The 21,399-nt window shown below is 46.1% G+C and overlaps 1 protein-coding gene across 1 annotated transcript in view; it reads right to left on the reverse strand.

Moving 5' to 3' along the window:
• Positions 1 to 14,031: 14,031 nt before the first annotated feature.
• HMGN5 (high mobility group nucleosome binding domain 5) overlaps positions 14,032 to 21,399 on the reverse strand; it is an 8,905-nt gene continuing 1,537 nt past the window's right edge. The window contains exons 2-6 of the mRNA XM_085325981.1: positions 21,133 to 21,162; positions 20,457 to 20,486; positions 19,465 to 19,515; positions 16,023 to 16,166; positions 14,032 to 14,720 (exon numbers count right to left, since the gene is read on the reverse strand). Coding sequence (XP_085182107.1) covers positions 14,673 to 14,720; positions 16,023 to 16,166; positions 19,465 to 19,515; positions 20,457 to 20,486; positions 21,133 to 21,162 — 303 coding nt within the window. The 3' untranslated portion in view covers positions 14,032 to 14,672. The remainder of the gene's footprint in view (positions 14,721 to 16,022; positions 16,167 to 19,464; positions 19,516 to 20,456; positions 20,487 to 21,132; positions 21,163 to 21,399) is intronic.

The raw sequence follows: 21,399 nt of genomic DNA on the forward strand, positions 1-21,399 counted from the left end.
AAAATAATAAAGTGCTGTTCTGACGTTCTACCGCTTCGCTCAGCAATCCCTAGAGGAGAATAGAAAAGAGATTCCTATAATCATTTCTCCCTCCCCAAAGAGTGATTGATCTTACCCTTTCTGTCCCTCTCTTCCCCATCCGCTATAGTAAATCCATCTCCTTTTGCAGATCTTGATGCAATCCCCCTAATTCATTACGGCCACCTGAATTTCCTCCTTTCCCACCTCTGTGGAAATGTGTCCTTGCTCCTCTACCTGAGAACCATTTCTCAGCAACGTGTCGATGGGAATGGCTGCTTTCAGATGAAAGTGGGGACACCAGGGCTGGCCCTCAGCCTCGGCCAAGGCATGAGCACTGCTAACATCTATGAGATTTTCTGCTCTTCTTAAAACCTCTCCTGCTGGAGTCCTGATGAGAATATTTCAGGCCAAAAAGCTTGTGCGGCTGAACACTTTGAAACCCGGAGAAGAGACATGTAAAGTACTCGCATCACATTTCTCTGAAGACCCATGATTTTTAAACCATGCTCATGATTTCTGGAGAGATGCAACTAAGGACTTCTGAATGCATGGGGCTGAACATTTCCCCAGGGAGAACATCTCCTAAGGTCAGGTAGTGACAGCGGGGGAACCAGGACGAAACCAGGAGAAAACAGAGCTTCAGGCTTTTTCCCCAGCTCTGCATTTCCATGCTGAGGCTGGAGGGGCAGATGTGGTGGCAGGACCATCTCCTCACACGGCAGGATCTGTGACCCTATACGTGCTCCTCAAAGCCCTGKGGTGAGGGTGCTCTGCGTGTCCCGTGGAGAGCCGGAGGGCAGCCGGCCAGCGACAGCTCCCAGGACCAGCTGAGGCTCATCCTGGGGGACACTGGCCTTCCTAACAGTTGSGTGCAGCTTTGGCATTCTGGGTTTAGGTGGATGAAGCAAGTTCTTTGGTTTTTCCCCTGCATTAAGTTCAGTCCCAGAGCTAGGAAAGGGTCAGGCGGATGGTCTGATGCAGTATTGTTGTACTTCAAAGCTAGCTACCACAAAAAATGTGGGAAAGATGCTCTCTAGAGCACCCTCCCGGAGGCCCAGCTGCAAAACCCAGCTGCTTCAGCTGGATTCTCTCAGTTGTGAGCACTTGTTTATATTTAAAGCTATGAGTTTTGTTCTTCTTTTTTTTTTTTTTCCTTCTTTCAAGCTAAAGTTCTTTATAGCATGTTCAAAGACCAGGTCTGTTAATTAAGGACATGCAGATGTTTTTACATGGCAAGAACTAGTTTTGTTCCTTCAGTCTACCCTCAGGACAGACAGGCTGTTGCCTCCTTTTCCTCCAGATCAAGAAAAATGAGCTGTCTTACAGCTTGGAGGCATCCGTGTGGCTGTGCTCAGGCATTTCGGGGTGAGCGCTGGTGCCCCGCAGGGTACGAGGTTGAGGTGGGTCACCAGCATSGCCCCGCGCGAGAGCAGAGCCCAGCATAGGCCTGTGAAGGGGATTTTCAAAATAAGCTTGTAGGAGTTTTAGGGAAGACCCAGTTCTCTTAACTGATGTGACTGATGGTGTGGCTGGGGGAGGCAGAGGTAGGGGCTGCCGAGCTGCTGCAAAATAACTCTTCTTCTTTGACTCTTCTACTGTAATTCTTGCTTTTATTCTGGAATAAAAATGACTCTATTCCCCAGTAACTACTCCATTTTCAAAGCATAGTCATAATTTCTGTAGCAAARCAATTTTTTTTCTGGGCTCGAGGACTTGCAAAAGGAAGATAAACTGCGGCCGTTCCAGAGGAACTGTCATCGYGCGGCGGCGTGTGCGTGATCCCCCCAACCCCAACCAGCGGAAATAAACGGGCCCCACAAACTGGGCTTGCTTAACCGCACAGTTTCCCTTGCGCCAGAACGCCCCAGGGTTAAAAGCCAAATACCGCAGCTGGTAAGTCTCAGCATTTTTGGGGGGTCGTTTTAAATGAGAAAGCAAGCTGCGTTCYTATGGCGCAGGGAGATGACTAAGTGCCTGTGGGGTTGCGTTTATATACACCTAAGCATTCCTAACCTCATCCAATTTGCAAATTATCATTTYCCTCCCGCCAGGAATTTTAAGCTGTGCTTTGAAAAAATAATACATGTCAGATTCCCATTCTTATGTGCTTCCCGAGCTGTGGGTATACTCCGTTGTCAAAGTTTCTGCTGAAACCRAGAGGTCTACAAGCATGTGGTGTTTGTGGAACAGAAGCAGGAATTTTGCAGCCTTCCCCCAGCGCTGRTGGGTGTTGCAGGACGGGAGCCATGTGCTGTCAGAAGGGCTGAAACGCTGCCCGAGTCCAGAGGACTGGAGAGGTGGTCCTTGGTGCGACAGCACTGGCCCATCTCTCCGGCACCAGCTGCCCTGAGCAAGGTTTGGACCCCCATCAGGCATAGGGGAGGAGCAGTGAAAAGAAGAAAAATCACATTTGCTGGGATCCCAGGGCCCAGGATGGATCAGCGGTTTGGTGGACGCCCAGTCCCTGAAACCTGGTGGTTGCTAGATGAGATGAAACCGCTAATCAGGGGCTGGAAACTACCTACAARTGAAAGACGGGTTAAAGCGGATGGAGGACACACTGTATTAAGGGCACCTGTATCTACTTTGCATTTATCTGTACCTCAAATGTATATAGCTTCATATGTTAAAGCAACCGAGCCCAGGAGAAGATTTTAGTAAGATGGTTGTACAGGCTCTTGTTRGACCAGAGCCCTGGTCTGCAGAGCAGGGAAGGAACAAATCACGTCCGAAGTCAYGGAGGGTTTCCTTGCAGTTGACTTTGGCCAACCGGCCCTTACAACCAGGAGCAAAGCATCCGTCGTGTTCCCGCACGTCCCCCAGCAACGCACGAGCCTCGCAGCCGGCACYGGAGATGATCTTCTGCCCCCACTCCTGCGCCCGCTGGGGCTTGCGGGTTTTGTCACTGTCCAGCCACAGGGAGGTGGGAGCTGGCACCGGCCACCGACGGGTCCCTCTGTCCTCCCGTGTACTCACACAGTGCCCGGAGGCGAGGAGCAGTAATAGCATTTGGTAACAGCCAGCCGTAAAGCTAAGGGTTTTTCCTGGAGTATTTTTAATTATGGGGAATGAAGAACTTGAAATATCTTTTCGAAATACTATGCTCACATTCTGCTCTGGAAATCTCGCTTCATGGGAGCTCTGCACCCGTTTCAACAGCCGCAAAAATCATTTCTTTCCGAGCACTTCCTTCATACCAAACTAAGGAAACGAGGATTTTAAAAAATGAGGCTCTGTAACATTACAGAGTGCTCAAGAACAGCTGAGGAGGAGAAAAGGGGACCCTAACACCAGGCCAGTTTGCACTGGTGCGTTACGTAGGCAGTGCAGAACAGCGGACTAGCACGGCGCAGAACCCGGGCGCTGCCTTCTCCTTCCCTGCGGCATTGCTTCGCAATATTACCTGTTATTTCCTATTTTGCAGCCTGGGGGCATTTCCCGGCCACCAAGGACTAGCGGAGGCAATTCTCCCGTTCCCYGGGAGCACAGGAAGTGCCCCAGGTTTCCCAGCCCCGCAGCAAGCATTGCCGGCGCCCTGCCGGCGCTCGTGCAGGAACGGCAGCGATTTTCCCCTCGCCTTCGCYGTCTGATCGCCCTCTCCGTGCCCCGGGCGCCGCGGCCGGCGCCGTCGGCCGTGCCGGGACCCGACCCCTCTGCACGCGCTTTGTGCCGTCCGCCGCGGCCGGGACACGGCGCGGCGCTTTTCACACGCCGCTGCGTGCGCGGCCCAAAGGGGGCTATTCCCCCCCTCCTAGGGCTTTGGGAAGAAAATAATAATAATAATAATAATAATAATAATAATAATAATAATAATAATAATAATAAAAACATGGGGGGCAAAAAATGCTGCACACTGCCCTTTTCCGTTTCACTTTTTAAGCCTTTCAGCATACAGTTTTCCAGCAATTTGCAGGGAAATTGCCCTGGAAGAAAGAAACAAGAATCTGTCGTATTTTTTTGAAGAAAACCCGGCGCCACCCAGGCAGCTGCAGCGCGGGGCCGTGGCAGCGGGTGATGTAATGGGCTTTGTCAGCCCGCGGCGCGCTGAATGCCGGCCAGGCCCCAGCCCCGGCCGGGCTTTTCATGAAGCTCAGAAGGTTCCCGGTGCAAACGACGGCGGAAAATGAACTCGGGCCCGTGGTTTTGTCATGCAGATCCCGACCGAGGCGAAACGGAGAGCAACGTGCCCCCCGCCAGGGGAAGCAGYGGAGGCGCCGGGTTTGCACGTTTGCAAGGGTGCGTTAACGGAGAAGCACGGCCAGCCCGCGGCGCGCTGCYGGGCTCGGCGTCCCGCGAGTGCCGGCGCCGCCGAGCATCCTGGCCACGCCGCGCGGGACGGCCCGGACGCGTGGGAAGAGAAGATACTGGAGCACGGCTGCAAATGCCGGGGTGGCGCCTCTTGGGTACCTTCTGGCCTGCAAAGATAAAGCTGCTGCTGTTGCACGGGGAGATGAAGGTTTGAAAGGGAGGGCGGCTCCGGAGAGGCTTCCCTACGCAGGCGCCCGCGGAGTTTTAAAATAGCCTCTTACAAGAGGCCCCAGGGAGCTGTAACGGGGGAAATATTGCCTGGGACCCGTCGCAACCCGCGAGGCGACCGAGAGGGGCCGCCGGGCCGCTTCGATCGCTAAACTCACCGACCCGGCACACGCGCTGCGGCTCGGAGCCGGGCTGCACCGCTCGCGGTCCAAACGTACGTCTGCATCATTCTCAAAACGTGCACAGCAAGCCCCGTAGGTTGTACGAGATGTACGGAGCAATTACCATCYGCTAGGTGAAATATATTTGGCTTTTAAGGGAAGTGCTGGTCGGATGCCTTCTTAGACCCATCATAATTTATCAAATAGTCATTAGGGACCTGCTCGGTGGCGCTCACGTGCCGGACGTGGTGCTCTCACAGCGTGGTTAGGGCTTTCCAAGGGCAGCAGCAGGTCAGACCCACCGGCCCCCGCTGCCGGAGCTGTCGCTGTCCCGGAGTGGCGGCTCCGCGCGGAGCGGCATGCCAAGATACGGTTATGAAAGGAGGAGGGTTGTTTTGTTTTGTTTTTTTCATAGCTACCAGCGCTAAAACTCCCAGCGCTGCCTGGTCTGGGTTTCATTAGGCGATTCTTGCAGGACCTATTTCTCATGGCGTTTCAGTGCAGATCGCTTGCAGCCCATTTTACATAACACCCGGCTCTTCTTGGTGCAGGACTCGGCTCCCTTATCCCCGTTAATGAGTGCTCAGATACCAGGCTGCACATCTCAAATTACGTCACTGAATGCCCAAATGCTTTTTTGGGGGGGGGGGTTTGTTGTTTTTTGGTTTTTTTTGTGTGTGTGTGTGTGTGTGTGTGTGTGTCTATTGTTAATTGTGGACTTGAAAATAGAGGCCACATTTGGAGAAAACAGCACAAAGTTGACCCACAAGATCGAAGCACAGCTCTGAGGCTTTGCACCTGCGGTTCACTTAAGGCCAAGTTAAGGGTCTTTAAATTGCTAAGGAAAAAGCTATTCCAAGCTAACCTGTTCTCTTCTTTTGACAATTCTGACCCTGTTTGCACTTGCTAACACCAACTTGCCAGTGACACACGCCACGRCGGGGTTGCACACACATCGCACGTGCCGCGCCGCTGCTCCGCGACACAATGCGCTRGGCAGCTCCCAGGTCATTTTGTTGGCTCAGATGAGCCCAGTTGTTGGTCATGGACCTAATGTGGGCGTTTTATACCCGTTCCCTGATCCGGACCCAGGACTGACACCAAGGAGACGCACAGGGCTTTGGGGCATGCTGAGGATGTCCTCTTTCGCGAGTGCCACCCCCGGCAAAGGGCAAYATCAGCCTCAATCACCGACAGCAGTAGGAACCACGACCCTTCCGCTGGTTCTTCCARAAAAATGTGTCCTCCCACAGGTCATCTGCTGTTTAGTCGGCGCTTGGCTCACTCAGCTCCAAGGGCTCCCCATGGGACTTGTTGCTTGATGTTTGCAGAATACTGTGGAGATGGAAACTGCTGGGCTTTAGCACCAGGAGGAGCAGCAAGAGSCATTGCTCATCCGCCCCTGCCAGCCTCCCCAGGAGGGCAGCCCCAACAGCCAAGGCATCCCGGCTCTGCCCAAAGAGGCCTAAACCCATCTGTATTTGGTGCAGAATGGGATAGAAGCACAGCAGAAGGCAGAGGGCAGGTGCCCCAAAACTGCCCCAAAGTTGGCTGCCACATCTGGAATGGGACGGGACAGCCTGCGGCGACCAGGTGCCCGCCCTAAGGCCACATCCACACCATGGGCGGGAATATGCCTTTATGCAAATTCCGGAAGATAACAGTGAGAAACACTAAATAAATATAAATCAGTAAGTGTTATAAGGGCTGTATTATAATGAATGACTTGACGCCTCCATGGTCAGAGCCCCAGTGATGGCAGAAGGCATGGCATTACAGAAGTTGAATTAGCCATGTGAAGCTCTTCAGGGYAGGATCAAGTTTTCTGCCCTGACGCTGTCAATTCCAGTTGCTCATTCACTGAAAAATCCAATAAATAAATAAATAAATAATCTATTTTAGAGATGTGGACCATATACAAGGTATTAGATTTCAGTCTAAAAAGGCAGCTGAACCRGACTGGCATGTTTGAAGCAGAAATGGTAGACAGAAGATGATCTTATATGATGCTACCTAAATTTCAAGTTATAAYAAGTTACAGGTTCTGACTTTAAAATCTCTGGAAGAAGAGAAGGGCACCAGAAGGGCTTTGCTATCCTTTAATTTTGGTACCACCCATGAGTGATAACAGTGACAGCGCACAGCCTGGGCAGAGATGCAAACTATGGTGGAAAGACTTTCTATGCATCTAATGCAAACAAATGTGCAGATTCTGCATCAAGTTTATTGTTTTAAATTATTTCTGGTGAGGACTATTCTGTTAGTATGATATTTCACATAAACTGGCCCAGCTTTTCCATGGTTGTTGTTATGAATAACAAACTCTGCCATTTAGTGCCAAAGAGCTTCAGGCCGAGGCTGACCAAGCCGCGTTGTCAGCCCTCACAATTAACCTCATACTTACAGGGTCCTCCCTAATTATCAAGTTATGTTTGCAATGCAGTTATACAAGAATATTCAGACATGAACACCACCTAGAGGCAAGACTACTAAATGAAGCTACAAAGATTTATAGTCAAGATGGGCCAAGAAGGGGGTTATAAATGTTTCCTTAGCCCAAATCGAGTGAGAATGTGAGCTGAGTATCTAGACCATTTTTTTCCAAATCAGTGGTGGTCCCTGTCCTACCTTCAGCTAATGTAACATCAGCCAAAGGCAAAACTTTGTAAAGTGGCCAGCCTAGAAGTATATCTTTAGGAAAAGAGTTTTGCAAAGGGCACAAGACTATGGTGTCCTTTTGCTCCTGTGCATCCTTCCTTGCATGAAGAGAAGTGAAGAGGAGCCCATCATTCAACTCCAGTTGAGTCTCAGGATCCTGGGTAGCTGAGGAGACCCTTTYGCTCATGGTCCGCATTGCCCACAGCAGTGCTAAGGGAAGTGGGCAGTCACTGCGTCCTCGATCTGGCCTGAAGGTGCCTGCTGGGCTACTGAAAAATCAAGGCAAGTAGCAGAGGATTCAGTAGCACCTTGCCCTACAGCTAGCCAGTCCATGGCTGGTTTGGTTACATCCACGCTGAAGTTTCTACTCTGCAGCTACTGCCACTGATGGTCAGCGAAACATGCAGCATTTGAAGTTTCCAATTTTTTCTCTGCTCTTTGGTGACGTAACATGGACAAGCTGGGTCAAACTGATGTCTGTGTAACCCAGACTCCTGTTTCCTCCAGGTACAAATGGTAGTTGACTAGAGAAAGGTGGGACACCAGAGCTGGAGCATGTCTCCAGATGCTCTCCGAGCCTCCAGCAGTTTGTGACTTTGGCACTTCCAGCGTTAGTGTCTCTGAATTCAGTAGCCCAAAGGAGCAGGCTTCCAAGAAGTTCTCTGATCACTTATTAAACCATTAGCATTTTGGGAATCCATTTAGGCAATGAGTCCCCCAGCTTAATTACACATTGTGTGAAATAGGCTCGTTCTGCATCTGCCCTTGGCCGCTTGGCGGTTTCACTTGGTGCCTCTTTGTTTGCTTTGTCTTCCCCTACAAGAGCCACCGGAGCTATTCACTTTCTCCTTGCCGCTATTCACTTTCTCCTTGCYGCTACTTRAGGCTGTGCATCTCCCTCCTCCCCTTCCCCCTTGTCACTCAATTCTTTYCGAGACAAAAGAGTCATTTATTTAATTGCTGCTGATATTATGTGCTAGAACTCTCCCCTTTAAGAGTTAATTACACTTGTTAATTGTTTTAATTACTCCTAGGGTAATAGTCCAGGTAAAGATGAGGGCCCCAGTGGCTTCATGCTCTGTAAAGGCAAAGCAGAAAAGGCAGCGTGGGCTCGGGCCGCTCACGCGCAGCGCTGCGCAGGGCGGCTGTAGCAGCAGGGGCGGTGAAGCCGGAGCAGGGAAAGCCTGGCCCGGATTTGCCAATTTCTGTTGGCAGCGTGGAAAGGTGGATGGGAGGGAGCCTCCGGGGAAGGCAGCTCTCGCAGGGTTTCCCGGCGATGGGTCTTTGGAGGCACGGAGAGGCTCCGCTCTGCTTTCTCCAGCTAGCAAAGACACAGCTTTCCGTGCAAAAAGGAAGCGAGTTTGACTGTGGAGTGCGGTCAGCACCTCTGTGAAGGTCAGTAAGGTTGTCCTAAGGAAGAAATCAATTCAAGCAAACGTTCAGCCCTGCCTGGAAAGATGTGGCTTAGTCCTAGGATTAACTAGGACCTACCTCTAACACAACCCGTGCTGAGGGGAGCAGCAGCCCTCGTGTTAGTAAAGCCAGAGGAGTCATTTGTCTAAAGAGGCTGGTGTGGTCTCGCAGAGAAGCCTCTGCCAACCTTGCAGTAAGGGTGAAACCTGATCGTTGTTGCAACCTAAACCTTCGCTGCTGCCTCTTTCATCTGATGGGTGGTGGGGGAGGAACAAACAGAAGAGACCAGGAAGCCTTGTGTGCTGAGATGTTTCACATCTGGTTTCAGCTCCAAGGTATGTGCTTCCACCCCCTCCCCGAACTGTTAACCCTAAACAAAAAGCCCAGTGACTTCCTGGAGCACAGTGCTTGGACAAGCTACAAGCAGCKTTCATCCAGCATCGCAGGGAAGCACTAACGTCCATCCCTAACGAACGCCGTGCACCTCCCTGCATTGGAAGATGTTTCGAAGGGTCAGATAAAAAGTCCTGCTCTCAGGATAGGCAGGAGGTACCYGCACTGAGCAGCCTGGATACACGGGCACCGTGAGGAAGAAGCGGTTTGTGCCTGTGCTTGGAATGTGTCTCAGACCTGGGGGTAATTCTGAGACTTTTGGGGGAATTTTCTTCTGGACATGCTCTCCCTGAGCGTGTGCCCCTTGCCGTGGCGGTGCAGTCGTTGGGTCTGTCCTGGAGGAATTTCAGCCTCAGCTGTGCTTYGGCGGAGCCTCCCCGAGGAGCAGGCAAAGCGCTGCTCTTGCGGGGAGGACAGCCAGCACGGCCATCATCCACTCTGCTTGGTGGAGGCCAAGGCTGAGAAGTATTTCTTGGTGTCCACCAGCACACTGAGGTGCAGGGATGGCACAGACATTACACACGTGCGCACACCATTTCATTAAAGCCAATAGGCAAATGCAAGTGGTAAGTGGACGTCAGCAAGACTGAAACTGGCCTGTCACCAGGGCAAGGAGCCAAGTTAAGCTCTGAGAAAAAAGCAGGGACTCGAATCCTGGTCTGCCACAGGCAGGGAGGATGAGCTTGCTGGTGGTAACATTTCCTTGCCCCATGCACATGTGGCTCCAGCGACCATGAGCGCTAATGGGCACCAGAGCAGGCACCGGCCGAGCAGGGGCTGCTGCTCAAGGAAGCCCTCTCCTGTGCACCGGCTGCCCCAAGAGCGTCCGTGAAAGCAGCTGCGCGGAGAAGCCCTCGGCATCGGCAGCCGGGCGCTCGCCTGCCAGCACCGTTTCCCTTCTCCAGCGGCGGCCGCCGGAGCCAAGCCCTCCTTCCCGCTCCTGAGGAGCATCATGTAAGACACGTCGCCATTTCCAGTGAGAGGAACCTGGTTTAAATCTGGCTTTACTGCTCTATTTTTAGGCTTCAATACTGCATTTTTGTCTGGGTTATTTATGCTTCCCCCACCCCCTTCTTTACGAACGTCTGGAAACGTTTAAGATGTGTCCAATTGTGTTACAAGWGCCTTTGAGAGCTTTACGGCGTCAGTTTGATTTCTTCTCTTTTAGAAACAGAGCTTTCTAATTTGTGATTTTATTTATTTCATATCACATAAACGTTTATTTCATTTCACTTATTTCAGGTGTTGCCTGGACCTTAAGTTCACTCTGACGCGGTTAGACACCACGTATGCATTTCCGTGGGAGCCGTTTCAAGCAATCCCCGCGCTTGTGTCACACGCGGAAGGTGGCGGCGGCGTTTTCCTTCCCCGCGGGCCCCTCGCTGCCCTCTCCCACCGCGTCGGCAGAGGTGCCTGGGGAGGTGAGGGGCTGGCGGAGGCGCAGGAGCAGCACCCTGCCCCTCTCCTACCTCCTTCCTTAGGACCGCACAAGCCTTCAGTTTTCTTTCTGCTTCTTTTCTTTTCCCCATTTCAACAGGTTATTTACACTCTTTTATCACAAAGTCCTCACTGKATATGTCATTTTCTGCTTCTTTGTGGCAGCCTTGAGGTTTCTCTTCCTTCGTGCTGCTCCAGTACGTTGCCCTGGTAGACACCAGGACGAAGTGGAAGGGTCCTTCCTCTCACTTTCAGGCCCCCACTGCCCAGGATGCTGAGGAGTGTTTTTCTAGGCCTTTCGTTTTTCTGCCAAAGCAATAAGGCAAATGCTTGTCCAAGTTCTGGTGAAGGCGCTGCAAGAACATGACATTCCTGTTACTGCGAGGAATGGGAATTCTCAGTACTTTCGCTGAAACTCCATTGGCATCCTGAAGCAGACGCAACCCCACGCTGCACAAGGAGACTACAGCAGAAGTTACGTCGTGGATCATATTAATGCACCAAAGCCAGCAAGAGGTGCCACGCATACTGGCACTACCAGAGGTCTTCTTTGCACGTGAGATTTAACGATTTGCAGGTTTCCTGTTTAACAGGTAACAGCGTCAGGAGGATGCAGCCTGCGCGTTGGGCAGGAAGTAAGGTCTGCCAGATARTACCTCAAACTACAACAAGTATCTAAAGTATTACAACCAGCTATATTGSCTGTTTGCACCAGGTTTCAATTTAAAATGCAAGTCCACAGATCTACATACATCCCAGCCAGTAGCTCACAAGCTATACTGGTATTTTACCTTGCACGTTGTTGCCAACCTCACTTTAAATCTATTCCCCTAGCTAAAAACATTGTTGTACCACTTCAGAACCATTGCTGTCTTTAGGCTCGTGAATCCATTCACCACAGTGTATTTTCTAAGGTTTTTAATTGCTTTATTTGGTTATTGATAACRAAACTCCCACAGTCAATTTCTTCTAGCAACTCTGTGAAACTTTCAAAATCAGCATCAAAATAGGCAAACGTACAGCCCAACAGACGAGGAGGATTTGTTAGAAGGAAGGTAATTAAAAAGTTGTGCAACTCACCCATTGCTTAGAAAAAGTCTGAATATGAGCAAGTGGGTTTGTCTGAAAAGTCCTCCGTTTTCCGTACTTATTTGAAACAGGAATCTGATTGTAACGATAGTTAGAGAGTTAAGAAAACTCTCACAGCATCACTAAGAGAGGATGAAATGAGCAAAACCAACCACTCAATTATATGTTTCTGTGTAACAATCTGGATACGAAAATGGAGAAACATGACCTGACATACCGAATGCCCTCCGTGGGGTATGACAGGCTGATTATACCTTGGCATACGGATGAGCCCTTTGCTAAGAAGAAAATATCAATCATATTCATAGTATCTGCTATTACTTACATTACCACGTTTGAAACACTAAGTGACTAGAGGCTAAAAGCAAAGAGAAATGGCTCAATGTTACCAAGGTTTGGAGAACAAGCTCACCTTCCTTGCTGAATTGGATTTGCTATTTTAAAGTCCTTTTAGAGAAACCTTTGGATATTGCATGTATAAAACATTTTACTCCAAGATGCATCTTCTCCTTGAAGCAGTATAGGCCCACTGGCATTTCTTACTGCCTTCAAGCAGCATTCAGTCAGACCTTACTACTGATTGCACGATGTGTCCAAAGCACACGCTGTGCTTGTTAGTGATCTTTTATCATTCGAAAGCAGGCTAAATTCAGTAAAGAATTTTTATGTGTAAAAATTTCAGGATAACATCTGAAGTATCTCTAGATCCTCTCAAGACTGGGAACGTTGAGAAGCTCCTTGGTTTTACTGTTATCCTGCATTTTTCAGACACTGACCTATGCATGGCAGAGGAGATAACCCTGAGAAGAGACAACCAAACACATGTACCTTAGCCCAGCCACCCTACAATATTGTTATCAGATTTCCAAAACCTACAGGAAGATGTCCATGACCTATTATTAAAAATCCTAGTACCACAGTGACCACATACATTGACAAAAAGTAGCAACATTCAGTTTCCTATTCACCTTCCTGCACATCGCCAGCTTCACGAGATGTCAAATGCCCACGTTTCCATCACACAGGGATTCTAGCTACGTCTCTCCAWCAATTCTCACTCCAGGAGAGAAACTATAGAGTATGCCTGGAAGTCATCGTATCTGGGTTGTGTTGGATTAAGGGAATACACCGCAAAGAAAAAGGCCCCTAAATGCTCTCTCACCTTTTCTGCTGAGGAAGATCTAGCTGTTAACCCTGATGATTTTATACAGCACCTCTACAGAATAAAAGGTACAATAGAAATAAAAATCACCAGTGCTTTAGGTCTGGAAGATTAAATCCATATTAAACATCATATAGTAGCCAGTGCCCTGGGGTATTGATCCTGGAGCACACATTTAATACACTCAGAGTAAGACACTGCACTGAGACAGAGTGAGATTGTGGGACTGATATAAAATATGCAAGCTCTTGGTATTTCACATTTCTGGGTTGTGAAACAATCTTATGCAGAAGATAAGGTTTCTGCATTGCAGACATTTTTCTTGCTATTAAATGTGTGATGTATTTGGTCCTCAATGTGAAGAGACTTTATATAAAAGGAGGCTTTTAGAGGAAGTCCTTGATAAAGTTACATGGAATAGCTGTAGCACCAAAACAAGATTAGGTAAAAGCACTATTATAACTCCGCTTAAATACTGTCTCTGAGTCTAGATGTCATTTCCCAAAATAATGAAGCTGTCACTAATTGGGAAGCTCACTGCATCTATGTAAAGCACTTGTGTATATCTACTTGTATCATGCGAGGGGAAGCTGAATGAGTCCAAGAAATCATCTTACAAGTAACACACTTCTAAATAAGAAAACTATTAACTAGTTATGGAAATTATGGAAGCATGCACTTGAACCAGTAATATGAGCATTCCCACAGCATACTGGGGAACTAGTTTATGCTATTTAGAGTTTAATGTAAGCATGATGGTCTTTAAGCTTCCGTGGGGTAGCTTGTGCAGTATTTCTAAGAGGAATCCCCCTCCAGTCATATTCAGTTAATAGGCACATAAAAGAGAACTAGACTATACCATCTGTAATATATAATAACATCTATAATGCTTAAGATGTATTTGACAACACCAAGTAGCTCACTTTTGCTTGAGTAAGTTTAYAAGTTAAGCCTTTGCCTGAAAACACTGGCTGAAATTCCCAGCTGGTACAAGTTAGCACATTTCCCCCGAAGTCAATCTATTCCCATTTCATCTGCAGAGAGACTAGCCATGAAGTGGTATTTATTTACRTAACTGCAGAAAGCAGAGGCATTTAGCATGGTATGGGCTCCAAGCCCTCTAGCTGCACTAGTTCTCTCAACCTGAAGCCTTGCACTACTCTTCAGGAATTCGATAGCTTTCCAGTAGTACRTGTTTGCAGCCCAAGCAACAAACCACAATCAGCTTTTGAGGAGTCTTTTTTATTAAGATAAATCCAGCAAAATTCCTAACAGTGGGTACATACAACCAACCTGCCCTTTTAAAAGAAATGTTTGTATTTCATTTAAAAACATGATTACACTTTTATTTATTTATTTTTCAAAACTGACAAAATAAAATTACATTTGGGAAACAACAGATTTCCAGCTCTTAGGTTTTTCATGAAAATATCTCACCTTCTTTATAAAAGCAACCCACAGAACCACTGGAATGTTTAACACAGTTATTTGTTTTGAGACCTCCCCACTTTAAGAAACCATACAACACATACAAGGGTAAAATTAAAATCTGAAATCTGTAAGCATGACTTACACAAAAAGGGACACACTGACAGAAGTCAAAAGCTACCACCACTTATTCTTTCCATGTACCATACAAACTATTACAATCACAAAATTTAAAAACAATGATTTTTTTTTTCATTTTGTTTTGTTTGTTAGGGATTTAATTCCCAAGTAACCGAGATGAAGATGTTCCATAATTAAATTCATGCTAAAAAAACCTGCATTTATAAAATAGTTGATAAAAATATTCCTCTCTGTTAACAATACAGCATGGAGGTACGGATACCAAATGATGGAGATATAGGGCAGGGTTAACATTACTCGGACTTGGCTTCCTTATCATCAGATGCTTCAGCAGCTGGTGCCTATAAAAGTGTTTGGGAAGAATAGATATATTATTTTTAATTCTAATCGGATTCCATTCTAACAAGCATCAAAGAGAGACTAGCTTGTAAGCACACATGGACAAACATTTTATGTAGATAGACGAGAACACACAGCTACTACAGAAAATAYTAATACAACAAAATGTTGGCTGATAATTCTTGAAATTAATCACAAAACAATATTAATTGATGATCAAGTTACTACTGGAATGTTAAAAAACAAAGATGCAGAAGTTTGGAACATAGATTAGACTAAGATCACTCATACGCTAGGCAAAGTTGAAGTCCTCATCTCCAAAATCACAGGGATGTGCAAGAATTACATGTAAAACTGATACTTKTCTATTGTCCAAACTTTAAGGAAAATGGTTTTCACCCGCATTTTCTATAAAAATATCTGCTATTACTTTTTAAGTCAACTCATCAAAACTGCAAAGCTCCTGTCAGATACTTCAAAGYACATTAGCCCCGTATTACTTTTTTAGCAGAGAAACTTTTGAATTAATTTTAAGAATGAAAGAATAAATTACCCATTAACTGTATAATGATACTAAACACATGAAGAAAGATCACTTAATCAAAAGCAACACAGGGTGCAACAGGTTTGTCTATCCCTAAAACAGCAATGGGGGCTTATTGCAAACATTGCACTTTACTATTAGTAAGAAATCTGCTAGAAAAAGGCCGTAAGGAGATGACTGAAGTTTGTGGCTAGTCCTAGAAAACAGTAGCTCTTGGGCAAGTAGCTGATGTATTGAGAACCTGTAAGAAAGAAGCTTGTAGATGAAGAGACAAGACCAAGTTTTTTATTTTGCAGAACTTTTGTTGAATTGTTCTGATGCGAAGAATTGCTTTATAGAACTGTGTAAAACTTAAAAMCAGATTTCTGACACAGTACCAGCCCATGCTGAGCAGAAGAGGCAATCCAGCAGTCCAGAGAGGATATGCAAAGTCAGCTCAGGGCTGGATAGCAATCTTACTAAGCTCTATTGTTTCCCAAATATTCTGCATTGCTCTTGTGCCAACCCAGACAGGGACGCTAGGATACCACAGACCACCTGTGGAAGGGCTCTACCACATAGCAGGAATGTGTCTGAAGGAGAACGCTATTCTTTCAGGCTCCCTTTGAGAGTTGCCCTGCGCAGATACTGCAGTTGATCTGTCTTTATACGAGGGCAGTGAAACACACCACCTTCTGACAGGGAGGCCCAATCATTAGTTCCTGCAGATGTATTACCAATACATCTGTGTTTACTCCCACGTTTACTGTAGCTAAAGTACCTCATTAGTTTTGGTATCTCCATTTTCAGAGTGGTTTTCTTCTTTAGCATCCTCTTGTTTAGTTTCGTCTTTGCCTTTGGCTCCTTTCTTCCCTTTTGTTGCTGCTTTTTTGTCCTCCTTTTTATCATTTGCTGCCTTTTCTTTCTGTTAAGAAAGCAGACCATGATATGATGAATATTATTTCCAGCTTTTACATCTGCATATGCACATTTTCAACTCYAAAGTTGTCTACACAATCTACTTCTACTTGCTGAACTTCCCACTGACAAAGATGAGGTGAAAGTTTCTATGGAGAAGTACTCTCCCTTCTATTCTGTCCTGAATGTGCTACTGGGAAGTACATAATATAAAAGCAATCATGGCTGGGGTTAAAAGAATTCCCATTTTAAATAGGCTTTCAATTAAACTAGCTAAAAAATGTCGGAGCTGAATTGGCCAGTATTTCTKCTGTGCTGCTGAAAGGCATACCAAAGAACAAAAAGAGTATGTACAAGCAGTGGAAATACCACAATACTTCAGATGTGCTATTAATGCCGATTTAGAAAACTAACAAAGCTAAAGGACCTTCCCCCTMCCCTGCCAGAAATATGCCTTGCTATAATAATCTGTGCACATGGTACACAAGTTGGGCTCAATAGCATCACGTCAATAACAAAGGAAACTTTGCAGTTATTCAAGTGCAGTTTCTTATATGGCTTATTAGGCTAAATCAAAACAAAACTTGATGCTACGGCTTCTGTAGTAACAGTTTTCTATATGGTGGGGTCAAATCCTGACCCCTATACAGTATCAAGATTCTCATTAACTTCACTTCTGAGGGTATGATCAACAACTGCACTAGCCAAACTAGCTTAGTTCCCTAATCTAAACCCCAATAGAGGAACCACAAATATCTGCAAATAACTAGTCACAAGTAAGTGAAGATAAACAGGTAGTTACTAAATTTTATTTATATATTTATATTTATACATATTCTCTGGTGATAGAGTTGCCCTAATGACTACAAGTTGCAAAAACAAACAAAAAAAAGTAAAAGGCCTAGAAGGATAGATATCACATACATTGGCCCCTCAGGATCCCAGTACTGTCTGGCATTGAGATTTAGAGTTGCAATACTGCTCTGGTGCTGCCTTGCTCTCTGTCACCTGAACAAAATCTCAACAGACACACACAAGTTGTCCACTGTGAAGGGCTCCTCTAGCAGCACCGGCATGCTCCAGATTCACCAGCACAGTGGTGCTCTTCCAACATAAGCCACAAAGGATTTTTAAAGACTTGGGACTGTTTCAAGAAGGGTATCTTTTCCCTCGTCCCATTAAAAAAAGACAACAAACGGAGAGAAAGCCTCCTGCGACATACAGCTGGGAGGGAGGATGCCAGGGTCTCCGCTCTGTTCTGCGGCATCCATGGCTGCTGGGGACAAACCTAACGGCTATTCTGTAAGGGATCAAGCCTTCTTCCACAACCAATTGAAGCCAGGAAAAAATACCCAAGGAGATACTGTTACTTTTCAATTTTCAAGCTTCTTCCATGTCTTAGATAGTTCTGAGAGGTATCACCAAGCCAATGCCATTTTAATAATTTATCCAGAGTAATTTTTCCATACCAATGGCAATACCAATACAGCAATAAGGTCAGGTGTTTTATACAGTATTTCGTATTTTTTTTTCAATACAGGTAAGTTTAAGAGGATGCACACACACAAAAAAAACAACATTCAAAGAACCTGAAGGTTGCAAAGTTAAGCATTTAGGGAAATAAGTATTAAAGATGTCTGCATAATTCTTATTACATTCCCTTTTGCATAGACACTGATCCACTATCAGATAGGAGTTTGAGAGCTAAAAATGCAGCTTCGGTCTCCTGACTTCAGATCAGGAGACCCTAAATACAAGAGAAGAAATTCCTCCCTGGCCCCACTACCCCAACGCTGTGCAATGAGCAAGGCACCATCTCAGCAGACTAAATAGAGACTGCATCATACAGCTTATGCAGTAAGGGACCAAATTACAACCCTTAACTTTTGAATGCTTACTTTAAAATTCTGTTAATGCAGGTCTTGTGCATAACCCCTGAGATGTTTCCATAAAAATAAAAAAGGCAAACTTGAAAAAAAAATCCAACAAAGTGCATCATATGCAACTGCACTGACCTCTGCATGGGTCATCAGCAGAGGTCATACTCAGGGCCTTTAGATCCCCAAGCCAGCTCTCTACCACTTGGGCTAAAAGCACAACTATCAGCAGTAGGCTCCCATCTTCTAGGGGGACCAGCCACTAGAGGGAGATACAATACACACTTTGCCAGCAGCTTACACCACAAGAATGCTGAGCAGCAGGATTCCTAGGTTCCCCTACTGCTCTGGAATGGGATCTAGCAATTAGGCAGCGCAACTAAGACACAGATGTGAAAAACTTGGTCTGAACACCGCTGCGAATACATAGCTGAAATGTGGGGCCCCCAAAATGGAAAGCGGGGTTCTCCTTGCCCATTGCTCGTGACATTTTTGCTGCTCTGAGTAGGAAAATGTGGAGGCACAATAGTTTTTGTCATCTAGAAGTCTGTGATGCCACATCCAATTGGCATCCAATTGGCTTTTAAATGTACAAAGAGGGGCTCCTTGCTCTCAGCCAGTCATTCCCTTCTGTAAGTAAATGGTCTTTTGCACTTGTGCTTTGCCCATAAAACCATCCAAAACCATTAAGGAAAATGTACGCTGGGAACAGGCTAAAAAGAATTAAAAAGCTTGCTTTTTTCCAGCAGCAAACGCCTGATTCAATCTGAGTATGTATAGAGAGATCTAACAGAACATGGCAAATGGTGACAGCTGGGAGAGTTTGTGGGAGGAAGGGGACACAAAGAAATACCTCATGGATTCCCAAACTGTCCCCTTTTAAATTTCAAGTTTTTTCTCCAAAGCCCAAAGGAGCTTTAAATAGTTTATTTTTTAATTATACTGTCAGATATGCCAGTAGTTTTGACATTTCCAAAAATAACCAGCCCAAGGAAGTGGGTATGTAGAACTTTATCTCCAGTGATTAAAGTTTGATAAACTGATAACTAACTGAAAACAGTGTCTTTGAATTTAAATATAATAAGAAACGGTAACTTAAAGGAATAAGTTCAATGCCTTTTCYACTTGAGTTGCTGATCTCTATTCAAAGCATCACTTTCCCTGCAATACACCATATGAAACTATAGAATGGCCTTCCAAGACAAGCAGTAAAGTCTCACCACAACTGATCTAAAATCTGATCAGGTTACCACATTCCTTTACTAGCAATTGGTAAAAATTAATTTTACATCTTTCACTTTACTTTAACTTAYATAATCCATTCTCAGTTCTTTAAAGAAAATTATGAAAAGCTAAAATGATTAGTTATGGACTTTTTCTCCCTTGAAAAAGAACGTAACTTCAGTTCAAGATATCTGAAATACTTACCTTAGGTGCTGCCTTTTTGGGCTTTGGCTCCGGTTTAGGCGGAGCAGGTTTCTGTACAGAACAACATAAGAAATATAGTTAGATGAATGCTATAARTGTTTTAGAAGTGTGTTTGTTACTTTTGAAAATTACTGAAACAAAAAGTATTTTTGAGCTGTAAGCTCCATTCTAGCATAGGCAGTAAATGCATCAGAGACACATTGGTTTGCTTTGTTATCCAAAACCGTGCTTCTTCCTGTGGTACAAACGTTGACTAGTAGTAGCAGGTGAGTCCTTCATTACTATGCCTGAGTTATCACTGCCTGCTGTAAATGCAAGCCTCTGTCAAGGATGAAATGTAATAGTAATATTTGCAGCTAACTCGGTGTATGAACACATATCTTAGCTTTCACTAAAATGAAATACTTCTTTTAAAAAGGTAACCATTATCCACTTGGCATTTCCAAGGCAGCTTAAAAAAGAATTGAGTCAACTAAATGTCCAGTCTGTAGAAAAGAATGCCAAGCGAAATGGAGCCTGTATGAGACTGTGGCTTTGGGCTGAACCCTGCTGCATGAAATACATTTACACCCTGCAGGACTCAATTTAYCCAGCCCAGCTGAGTCCTCAAAATCAATGGGCAAATCAGAAGTGCAAGGAGAGACTAGATAATTTATATAGCTATGAGCAGGTATCTGTAAGGAGAAGACCTACAGAGAACAAATCCTTTGAAACCAATATTCCTTGACTCTGGATACCTGTTGCATGCATCCAAACTGTATGTTAACTGACACAGATGTTCTATCTCACATGAAGTATCTAGAAGTAAGCTTATGATGTGCTGATAGTGAAGACTTGGGAACACGGAATAAGAATTTTACTACTAAATAAGACAATACTCTAACTGTGCCCCTCAACATMCTATTAATAAAATAAATAATTTCTCCATAATTTTCCCCTAGAACATATATGGCATGCAATGACATATTAAATAAATAAATAAAGATACTTACAGCGGATAGTCTAGCTGACCTTCTCTTTGGCTGTGTAAAGAAAGATGTGTCACTAAAATTCACAGGGCATATAAAGCAGTGCTTTCTCAGAATTGTAACACAAAATAAGATGGCGCATATATTATTTCATGATGGTCCATCCAAATTCTAGGTATTTTATGAAATTATAGACCTCATGGTGATGACTTTCTAAAAGAGCAGCAGAACACAATAGTTCTCTCTCTGTGCTTTTTTTTTTTTTTTTAACCATACTGAGGTGGTAAATGATAAAGTTTCTTTACTTCCAGGTATTGTGCCATTAAGCCTCTGTCATTTTGCCAGCGATCATCACTCTGAAAGTGACCATCTCCRGCTCTGCAGCAGGAAATGCTGCTGTTACGGCGAAGAGCCTTCTCTGGACCAGAGCRCGCCAGTCCAGCAAAGCTCCGAGCTGCAGACGCCTTCGCAGCTGGGTCATCCAGCGCAGTCTCCAACCCCTCTCTYATGTGATAGACCAAGTTTTGGACCATCACACACCTGGACAGCTCGTATTTCAGCCTACGAGACCYGGGTGCGCCTCAAAATCTGCTAACGCGGCCCGGCGCGACTGCTGCCGCTCTGTGAGATCCGGGGGCCCGGTAACTTCTCGGAAGCTCCCGGAGGAACGGGCGAACCACACTAAAGAACAAAATCCTACCTCCTCCTTTGCCTCGCCTTCAGCTGGAGCCTGCAAAAACAAAAAGCAACAGATCACGAGCCGGTCGCCGTTCCCCGGGGCCTTCGCGGGCCGACCCGGGCGCTGACAGACGTGGCAGCGCGGGCGGCGGCGAGGAGCCTCGCAGGTGGCGTCGGCGCGGCCTGGGCCGCGTGTCGAGGGCCGGGGGCCGCCGCCAGCGCCTCGCCACCTCCGCCCGCGCCGCCGCGACGGGCCAGGCCGCCCTGCCGCCGTGAGGAGCCCGGGGAC

The sequence above is a fragment of the Rhea americana genome, unplaced genomic scaffold (genome assembly GCF_003343005.1).
Source record: "Rhea americana isolate MKP2758 unplaced genomic scaffold, rheAme1 scaffold_125, whole genome shotgun sequence".
In the NCBI taxonomy this organism is placed as follows: Eukaryota; Metazoa; Chordata; class Aves; order Rheiformes; family Rheidae; genus Rhea; species Rhea americana.